Consider the following 10,122-nt stretch of genomic DNA (forward strand, 5'->3'; position numbering starts at 1 on the left):
CTTCCCCACCTAGTCTCCCCAGTGCCTGCTTAATGTTCACAGCTACCTGCTGATGAACAAAGCGGCCTCGGTGGGCTACGCACGGATCTGCCTCCTCACAGCTACGGAGCTTCGTCACCGATGGAGGCCCGCCTTGCTGTCCTCGGCAAGCAGTGTTGGGCCCCCTAACGTGCTATGGTTCTCTAGGGAGTCCAGCCAAACACCTGGGCACCCGAGGAGCACCTTGGACCTCTTCCATCCTGGACGGGGTGCTGACCTTTTCCTGCCTGGAATAATGAACTCTCGGTTCTGTTTGCTTTCCTAGCCAACAGCGGCATCTGTGTACAAACTGAATGGCCCCATTCACCGTCAGGTTAACCCACACAAGACTGCTTCTGATCAAAGGCCCAGGTTTGTTAGGAAGTGAGGGGGCGGGTCCACGCACCCCAGCAGCAGAAAGCAGCCGCTCTCACTGAACAGAGGCACAACCTGCTGGAGACGGGTTCAGTGCCCGGCGGCAGACGGCATCTCTGAGGTCTGGGTGCTGCCCTGGCAGGATGTGGGTAAACACTCTGAACCAGCGGCACATACCTTTCACCACGTTACGCAAGACCCAGGAGCCGTCCGGGGTCACGTCTGAGGATCACACCCCATATGACTCACTCTTTAAATGTTTGCTTCCTCTTCCTGCTACCCTGCACTCTGCTGTTTTGAGGTTTCAGTGTCTTAAAAGCGGGTACAGTGCCACCGGAGAGCACGCCGGCAATAAACTCTGAGCGGTGACGGCCTCTTTACTATTTGGGGGGCCCGTCTCAGGCGTGCCCTGGTGGCTCAGACGGTAAAAGAATCCGCCTGCAATGCAGGAGACCCGGGTTCGATCCCTGGGTGGGGAAGATCCCCTGGAGTAGGAAACGGCAACTCATTCCAGTATTCTTGCCTGGAGAATCCCCATGGACAGAGGAACCTGGCGGGCTACAGTCCCTGGGGTCGCAAAGAGTTGGACACGACTGAGCGACTAACTTCATGGCTTTGAGAGTGCCACTTTGGGGTCAGACAAAGATCTGGGCAAGAAGGGGGTAAGAGATGCTTCTTTACTGGGGGTCAAGGAGCTGCGTCCCTGGAGATCCTCCAACGAATACCTTGTCCTGGCCCCCTAGACATTCCCACGCGGGGCTCCTAGAGACCCTTCCCCTATGCAGGGCACATAAAGACAGACAAAGGTCTGCCGCCTTTGCAGGACACAAAAGGGGGCGTGCAGGTTCCACAGCCCTTCAGCCCCACCTCACCCTCCCCAACTGCAGAGCGCAGGTGCCCCCCAACCCCTCCCATCTCCGAAGGGCGCGCAGCCCCGGGCTCCGAGCTCCAGCATCCTCTCGGACCCCTCCCTTCGCGACGCGCGCGGCTCCCACCCTGGGGCTCGGCCTCAAAGCCTCCTTCCTCAGTCATCGGCTTGGAAGACACCCGGCGGCTGCGGCGCGGCGTCGCCGAGCAGCCGCAGTCCCGCCGGGCCCCGCCCAGCGGCAGCCGCGAGCCAGGCCGCGCCGGGGACCAGTGCAGAGCGCGGTGAGTGAGCCGGGCCAGCAGGGATGGACCCGGGCGTCCCGGTCTCCGTCCCGCCCCAGCCCTAGGCCGAGCATCCCGGCCTTCAGCTCCTGCTTGCTTCTGAGCTCTGTCTATTCGTTTCAGGGCCCCGGAGCGGACCCTAAAAAAGGACCCCGCGGCCCCTCCCTGCTCTGGGCCCCGGGCAGAGCAGTCCCTTGGCCCCCTCCCTCCCTGCAGCAATCAGGAATCTGGCACCCCCAGCCCCCAGCCTCGCCCTCATTAAGCTTCTGCGCCCCTCCCTTTTTCCAGGAGCCAGGAATGCAGGCCAAAAATATCTCTCGCTTCCAGACCCAAGAGGCCCGGCTTGCAACCCCATCTGCTCCGAAAACCCGGGAGTCTGAGCCGTAGTTGCTTCTAGGAGCCAAGAATCTGGGCCCACAGCCTGGGACTCCATGTCCCCGACTCCCACCGCCCTGATCCCAGAAATCTTGCTACCAACCATCCCCACCGACACATGGGACTTTGGGGTCCGGCCCATCCGTCCCTTCCACCGCGAACCGCATTACAGATAGAGGATTAGGAGGGCCCACGTTACTCCTCCCTAAAATTCCTTAAACACTGCAATCCAACCACTGTTCTTTTGGGGACCCAGGAACCCCCTAAAGTCTAGGGATCGACACATTTCCCATTTCAGGGACCCGGGAGACAGAGACCCTAACAAATAGACCCCAGGAAAGAGAGGCCCGCTCCCCCCAGCCGCTTTGCGACCCAGGTGTCCAAGGTTTCATCCATCCTGGCAGAGGAGGGAGACGAGGTGGGAGGGGGCTGGAAGGGGAGAGGGAGAACTGACCGAGGTGAGACTGGGGTGGGGACTCGAGCTGGGGGGTGGGGGGGGGCGGCTCTGTCCTAAACAAAGGCCAAACAGACGGGTTGCCATGGCAACGGCCTTCCCGGGCCGGCCCTGGAGAGTTCTCCATCCAGCGCTGGGGCGAGGAGGGCAGCCCTCCCGAGCCCGGACCCCGACAGCTGTTGTGTCTTCCTGTTTTGTCACCACGGAAACAGTGACCTCAGCCCTCCGCCCCACCGCTTGCGGGGCGGGACCCCTGCGGTGCGGTCCTCCGCCGGAGGGGGTGCGGCCTTGCCTCCGGCCCCGCCCTCGGGGCGGGACTGGGATAGCCCGGGCCTGGGACTCCCTAATCCGGCTCGAGCCCCGAGTTCCGGCCCCGCCCACCCTCACTCCCCGGCCGGCCAGCCCCACCCAGACCGCAGACCCTTCTAATCTGCAGCTGTCGCCTCTGCTTCAGCCGCAGCGGTCGCTGGCCTGTAAGGTGAGGCTGCGGGAACCCCCCAAGGGTGGCCGCAGCGTCCAGGATTCTGGGTGCGGAGGGGTTCCAATTGTCTCAGTCCCGAAAAAGGTGGTCTGGGTCAGGACTCGGGTCCTGGAGAGGAGACGGCTGGGGGCTTGAACTCACACAGGTCGTAAGTCTGAAAAAGGAGGTGGGGTGGGGCCTGGACTCCTGGATCTGATGGAGGAAGGGCTGGGGGCCTGGACCTCTGGGTCTGGGGGAGGAGGGGCTGGAGCCCTGGACCCCTAGGACTGAGGGAGGAGGGGCTGGGGGTCTGGACCCCTGGATCTGACGGAGGAGGGGCTGGAGTGCTGGATCTGATAGGGGAGGGGGCTGCGGGGCTGGGGGCCTGGACTCCTGGGTTTGATGGTAGCGGGGCCTGCATTCCTGAGTCTGAAGGAAGAAGGGCTGGGGACCTGGACTCCTGGGTCTGAGGGAGGAGGGACTGGGGAGCTGGGGGGGCTGGGGGCCTGGACCCTGGGTCTGAGGGAGGAGGGGCTGTGCTCCTGGAGGAGCTTGGAGTTGGGAATCCTGGGTTTGAGGAGAGTGGCTGGGGTCCAGAATTACTGACCTCCTCCCCATCCAGGGGGCAGAATCCGAACTTTGGACGCAAAAGGTATTGAGCTTCAGTACCCATGCTGCCAAAGTGAAGATGGACTGGGTCGCCAGGGGTTGAGAGGCCAGGCTGGGGTTTCAGGGCGCGATTCTGAGTTTTGGAGTGATGGGGTGTGGTATTCGGCGCGGAGGTGGGGACAGGACTGGGGCGTGGCCCGGGACGTCCTGAGCTGGGTTCGGAAGCCAACGGGGTGTTTCCTCTGCCTGCTTGGGTCTCCGGCGGCTCATTCCTGAGCTCTGACCTCAGGCCACGGCTGGGGGCTCGGAGAGTGGGGACTGACCCCAACCCTCCAGGTGGTCCGCGCGCTAACTCACCTTCGAGGGGAGGCTCCCCGAGGCCCCGCCCTCTGCCTCCTGGGCGCGCGCCCCACTTCCTCCTAACGGGTCAGGGGAACGGGAGGCGGCAGACTCCTGCGGGGCACCTCCCAGGTGGCCCGGGAGGCCCAGCTCCGGCCGGGGGAGACCAGCCCTCCGGGTGGTGGCGGAAGGTGTGGCCAGTCTTCGAACTGGATTCCAATACTGTGCAGTTTCCCGCCGCCACCCCTACCCCGAGATGCCAGGCGTGCGCAAGGCGAACCCAGGGGTCCAGGTACCCAGACCTTCCTCCTGGGGCTCCGGGCTCCCGGCCCGCCTTTTAGGGACCCAGAACTCACATTTAGAAGGACCCAGGCATTCGACCTAGCAGCTTCTCCTCCCGGGCAGGCATTCGACCTAGCAGCTTCTCCTCCCGGGACCTGGAGTCCGGGCTCCACTCCCAACCCTACCGCCCCCCGCCCCCGCTCCCCGCCCCAGCATCCCTCCTTCCCTTCACCCTTCCCCTCCCCCGCCAGAATCCCAGGAGCAGGGCGGGGGTCGCGGCGCCGCCTCCCGGTCCTCGGCACATTCCGAATGGCTGGGCAGACTTGCAGCCCTTATAAGGACGGAGACGCGGCGCTGCCCGGGCTGCTCGCCCCGGCAGCCGCCGCCCAGGGCCCACCCCCGCCGCCCGCCTCCCCCCAGCCCTCCCTTCCCCCGGCTCTCGCGCCAGGGCAGGGTTACGATCACAGTCCGCCCACGCCGCCCCGCGGGGCCTGCACTCTTCCCAGCTTTCCTCCATTCCCGCCCGCGCAGGTTTTTTTTGGGGGGGGTGGAGAGGGGAGGAAGGAAGGGGCGGGGCTTCCCTCGAGGTCACAGTTCGGGATTCCCGGGCCAAGTCCCCGCCCTGGCTGGGAGGCGCGCCCGGGGTCCACCACACCGCCTCGCCGCGAGCTCTGGGCCAGCCCGAGCGGGCTGGGCAGGGTCTGAGCTGGACGCTGACGTCTTCTCCCTCCTCCCGGCGATCAGCCCTTTTCCAGGTGTCTGACCCAATCCGCCTCCAGGACCGAATCTCTTTCTGGTGGGGGCCCTCTGCCAAGACCGCTGGTGAGTGGGGCCGGGGGCCTCAGACTCTTGGGTCCGAGCCGGGGAGGGGTTCTGGGGTCTGGACTCCTGGATCTGAAGGAGGAGGAGCTGGGGAATTTGGCCGCCTAGATCCTGAGACCTGAGGAAGAAGTATGTTCAGGAACTGGTCTCCTATGTCCCCAGGAAGGTCTTGTGAGGGACAGCTGGGCTGTGACCCTGCCCTCCTACACTGGAAAGAGGAAGTTTTATTGCCCAGGAGTTGAGAGAGGTCTTTTGAGCTTGCCAGAGGTGTTTCCCTGGTGGCTCGGTGGCGAAGAATCCGCCTGTAATGCAGGAGACATGAGACTGGGGTTCTGTCCCTTAATTGGGACGATCCCCTGGAGGAGGGCATGGCAACCCACTCCAGAATTCTTGCCTGGAGAATCCCATGGACAGAGGAGCCTGGCGGGCTGCAGTCCATGGGATCGCAAAGAGTCGGACACGGCTGGAGTGGCTGAGCAGCAGTAGCCGAGAGATTAGCTATTTTAAGGCCTGAGTGAGGATCTGGACACTTGGTCAGGAATTTGAGGCCAGGGCCTCATTCCTGAGTCTTTGGGACAAGGACACTGTCTTTCTGAACCTGGGAGACCCAGAGATTTCAGTGGCCTGGGTCAGGGGAGGGGGCTGAGGTTCCCGGAAGTTGGGGACTAGCTGGCTTGGTTCCTGAAGGGGCCTGAACCTCATGTTGGGGGAGAGGCAGGAGGAAGTTTGACTTCCTTTGGGTTGAACTTCCCCAGGCTCCTCAGTGGGGTGCAAGTTCCCCAGGCTTCCCAGGTGGTGCTAGTGGTTAAGAACCCACCCGCCAGTGCAGGAGACTCCAGTTTAATCCCTGGGTGGGAAAGATCCCCTGGAGGAGGGCATGGCAACCCACTCCAGTGTTCTTGCCTGGAGAGTCCCATGGACAGAGGAGCCTGGCAGGCTGCAGTCCATGGGGTCACAAGGGTTGGACACGGCCAAAACGACTTAACACACAGATACCCCAGACCTAAATCCCTGTGGCCACAGGAGGGGTGCTGCTGAGGTTGCTAATACCCAGTTCCACCTGGGGACAGACTTCCCTCCAGTGAGAGGTGGCAGGCTGGAAGACTGGGAGCTCTGATCAGATGTGGGTCCCTGAGAAGGTCCCCGAGTGATGGCTAGACTCTTGAATGTGTCTGGAGGCTGGAAGTGTTTGTTAGATCAAAGAAAGTTCTGGCTGCAGATCCCTGGGTACCCAAAGGAAGGAAGTTGCAGTGGTGGGGTTTTTAAGAGATCACAGAAGACAGGGTCTCTTCTTCTGATGGGGGTGGTGGGGAGGGCACAAGACGGGGACACTTTAGAGCACAATCCTTTTTTTTTTGGTTGTAACCCAGGGCATGTAGGATCTTAGTTCCCCAACCAGGGATTGCCCCCTGCATTGGAAGTGCGAAAGTCTTAACTACTGGTCCACCAGGGAGGTCCCTAGAGTAGAATCTTGAGTGGCTGGGTTGCTGAGTCCCTGGGAGAAGGAGAGCAGCTTTGTGTGTCTGGAGTGGAGGGGGGGAAAAAAAAGAGACGTGATTTTACAAGAGTTGGCTTTCAGGGTGAAGAAAGAAGGGTCCTGGGGAAAAGAGAGACAGGGTACCTACCCTCCTGAGCTCTGACATGAGGCTGGAGTGGGGGTGGGGGCTAACACCTGGACCACCAGCATCCCTGTAGGCCTGGGACTGGCCCGGTTTGAAAACTGAAAGGCCCAAATCCTGGGTACCCCTCCAGCTAGAGTCCAGATTACACCATCCACAATGGCCCCTCCAGGGAGGCAACTGCCCCAGGGTGGGGGGGACCCTGGATCCTCCAGTTTGGAATGTTCTTAGGATCTTCTCTCCCCTCCCCCCAGCCATGCCGGTGACGGTAACCCGCACCACCGTGACAACCACCATGTCGTCGTCCTCCGGCCTGGGCTCCCCGACCATCGTGGGGTCCCCTCGGGTGCTGACCCAGCCGCTGGGCCTCCTCCGCCTGCTGCAGCTGGTCTCCACCTGCGTGGCCTTCTCGCTGGTGGCCAGTGTGGGCGCTTGGACGGGGCCCATGGGCAACTGGTCCATGTTCACCTGGTGCTTCTGCTTCTCGGTGACGCTCATCATCCTCATCGTGGAGCTGGGTGGGCTCCAGGTCCGCTTTCCGCTGTCCTGGCGCAACTTCCCCATCACCTACGCCTGCTATGCCGCCCTCTTCTGCCTCTCCTCCTCCATCATCTACCCCACCACCTACGTGCAGTTCCTGTCTCACGGGCGCTCCCGGGACCACGCCATCGCCGCCACCGCCTTCTCCTGCATTGCCTGTATTGCCTACGCCACTGAGGTGGCCTGGACCCGGGCCCGGCCCGGCGAGATCACCGGCTACATGGCCACTGTGCCTGGCCTGCTCAAGGTGCTGGAGACCTTCGTGGCCTGCGTCATCTTCGCCTTCATCAGCGACCCGGTGCTATACCAGCACCAGTCGGCCCTGGAGTGGTGCGTGGCCGTGTATTCCATCTGTTTCATCCTGGCAGCCGTGGCCATCCTGCTGAACCTCGGCGACTGCACCAACGTCCTGCCCATCGCCTTCCCTACTTTCCTGTCAGGCCTGGCCCTGATCTCTGTCATCTTCTACGCCACGGCCCTGGTCCTCTGGCCGCTCTACCAGTTTGACCAGAGGCATGGCGGTCAGCCACGCCGGCAGATGGATGTCAGTTGCAGCAGAAGCCACACCTACTACGTGTGTTTCTGGGACCGTCGGCTGGCTGTGGCCATCCTGACAGGCATCAACCTGCTGGCTTACCTGGCCGACCTGGTGTATTCGGCCCGCCTGGTTTTCGTCAGGGTCTGAGCCTCATCCCCGGAGTGGGGGTCTCCCTAATTCCCCCTTCTCCCCGGAGGCCCTTCCACAGAGCTCTGGGCTCCTGCCGACTTTTCTCACGTCCCTCCCAGCCCTTCCTGCGCCCTTGTCTGTGTCCCTCAGGCCTCCTCCTGCGTTGCCTCCCCTCCTGTTCTGTTTGGGAGCCACATCCTGTTTCACTCCTGCCTGCTCTCTTCTCCGACGTTCTCTGCTTTGAGGCTTTCTTCTCTTTTCATCCTGTGTGTTTCCGCCTCTGCCTCCTTTCCTGACCCCTTGGGAGCGCTGAGCCTTCTTCCTTCTCAGCCCCACCAGCCCCCGCCTCCCACCTCCAAAGGTGCTGAGCCCCACGTCACACACCCCCTTTTGCAGCTGTTCATACCCGGGGCCTCTGGAGGGGCCTCCTTGCCAAAGCATGCCTGCCCGCCCTGGCTGTGCCTTAGTTGATGTGTGTGTGTGTTGTGTGTTTGTGTGTGTTTCGGGGGGTGGGCGGGGGGTAGTTAGGAATCAAGCCCCCTTTCTCCCAGTGGGGGTGGGGGGTATGTACAATGTTCCTCCCCTTTAAGTTAAAAGAAGAAGAAAAAAAACACTCTGGAGGTCAATAATTTCCAGTGGGCTGGAGGCTTAAAGCATAGACCCTGGGTCCCTAGGCCCCACCTGGTGCTCAGCCTCACCTGAGATTGGCTCCAGAATTTTTGCCAGGCTTATTAAAAACCCACTGCCTAGAGGCCATCTTAAAGGAAGCAAGGGATGGACGCATTCCATCCCAAAGACTCTCTTGAGTTATTGGAGGGAGCTGGCAAAGAACTGCAGGGTCTTGAAGACAACTGTCTCAAGTATTTGTGAGGGACAGGGAGGTGGCCCTCCAGCTTCAATGTTAAAAATAGTATCTCCTGCCTTTGCTGGGAAGATAAGAAAATGGCCACTGCCAGCCTTCAAGGTGATGTTAGCCTGGGTTTTGTTTTTTTTTTTCCTGGTCACAAGGGCAACAATCACTGGCTGGCCCTGTTCTTAAAGCGGAAGTTTCTTTTCAATGTTTTTTTTCTGGAGGGTAGGGTGGGGGGGATGGGGATTGCTACTATGCCATAGTCCAAGGAATCGCATTGCATTGCTTCAGTGTGTGTGGTACACACACAGGTGTGTTTCTGTGTGCTCGTTGCTTCCTGCTGCAGCTTCCTGCTTCTCTGGGACTCACATGTATAACATGATCTATATAAATGTATAAATATATTTTTTATTTTTTTTTTTAAATTCCCTGGCGCTCTGGTTCCCATCGGCCCCTGCTGACAGTCAGTCACAGAGAGAAGCCTTGTCCCTTCTCCCACATCCATAATGTTCATTCTTTTTTTTTTTTTTTAAACCTCAATATAAAGATAAAAGAAAGACTTGTGCCTGCTTTATTTATGGGGAGGGCTCCAGGAGAGAGGGCAAGGCCCAGACTTCTGGGTCTGGTAGGAGAAAGAGGCTGGGATCAAAACAACCTTGGCCTCATCAGAAAAGAAGTGAGTCCAGATCTTCCAAATTTCTCCCTCAAATGAAGAGAGCTAATTAGGATAGACACGAACAAGATTTCTCCCTCTTTAGGGCTTGCCTAATGGTTCAGTGGTTGGGAATCCACCTGCCAATGCAGGGGAAACAGTTTCTATTCCTGGTCTGGGAAGATTCCACATGCCACGGAGCACCTAGGTCCCTCTGCCATGACTACTGAGCCCGTTCTCTGCAGTGAGAGAAGCCCCTGCAATGAGGAGCCCACGCACTGCAGCGAAGAGTAGCCCCTGCTCCCGGCAACTAGAAAGTTTGAGTGCATCGACAAAGACCCAGCACAGCCAAAGAGAATTTGTAAAAAGAATTTTTAAAGAACAAAGATCCCTCTTTGGAGTCCTACAAGCATCTGAGAAATACCATGTCTCATTCCGATTGCAGCAGAACCCAAGCACCACTTCTTACTATCTCCCCTCTCAGTCATCAAACACTGTATTCTTCCTAAATCTGACAGAGGATGAGATGGTTGGATGGCATCACTGACTCAAAGAACAGAGTTTGAGCCAACTCCTGGAGATAGTGAAGGACAGGGAAGCCTGGCATGCTGCAGTTCATAGGGTCGCAAAGAGTCGGACACGACTTAGCAACTGAACAACAACAACAAAATTCTATTTATATCTGTCACATTCTCCAAGCTCCTTTCGTTTTGCTTCACCCAAGCTATTGTTCAAGCCTCCTCCTTGGACTACCCTACCTGCAGCCCACCTTGACCCAGAAGGGTGCCTTGCTTTCAACATCCGGATCTGGTCCTGTCCTCTGCTCAAATTCTTCCATATCCCAGTCCACACTGCCCAAAGCCCCTGTCAAGGCTTTCAGGGTCTGACCCTCCCTGTATTCCCACTCTCAG

The 10,122-nt window shown here is 59.6% G+C and overlaps 1 protein-coding gene across 6 annotated transcripts; it reads left to right on the forward strand.

The window, feature by feature from the left end:
• Positions 1 to 710: 710 nt before the first annotated feature.
• On the forward strand, positions 711 to 9,118 carry MYADM (myeloid associated differentiation marker). Of its 6 annotated transcripts, none has more exons than XM_061140215.1 (3): positions 711 to 1,055; positions 4,806 to 4,883; positions 6,757 to 9,118. In XM_061140215.1, exon 3 carries the CDS (start codon positions 6,759 to 6,761, stop codon positions 7,725 to 7,727), a length of 969 nt encoding a protein of 322 aa, XP_060996198.1. In that variant the 5' UTR covers positions 711 to 1,055; positions 4,806 to 4,883; positions 6,757 to 6,758; the 3' UTR covers positions 7,728 to 9,118. The 6 variants fall into 6 exon arrangements, with proteins under 6 accessions (XP_060996198.1, XP_060996196.1, XP_060996195.1 ...); XM_061140213.1 differs by lacking the exon at positions 711 to 1,055 and adding an exon at positions 1,474 to 1,542; XM_061140212.1 differs by lacking the exon at positions 711 to 1,055 and adding an exon at positions 2,741 to 2,849.
• The last annotated feature ends 1,004 nt before the right edge of the window (positions 9,119 to 10,122 follow it).

Source organism: Dama dama, chromosome 4, assembly GCF_033118175.1.
Source record: "Dama dama isolate Ldn47 chromosome 4, ASM3311817v1, whole genome shotgun sequence".
Classification (NCBI taxonomy): domain Eukaryota; kingdom Metazoa; phylum Chordata; class Mammalia; order Artiodactyla; family Cervidae; genus Dama; species Dama dama.

Bases quoted from the DNA above. Each gene is read 5' to 3' on its own strand.
- MYADM (XM_061140215.1), top strand. From the start codon at position 6,759: ATGCCGGTGACGGTAACCCGCACCACCGTGACAACCACCATGTCGTCG.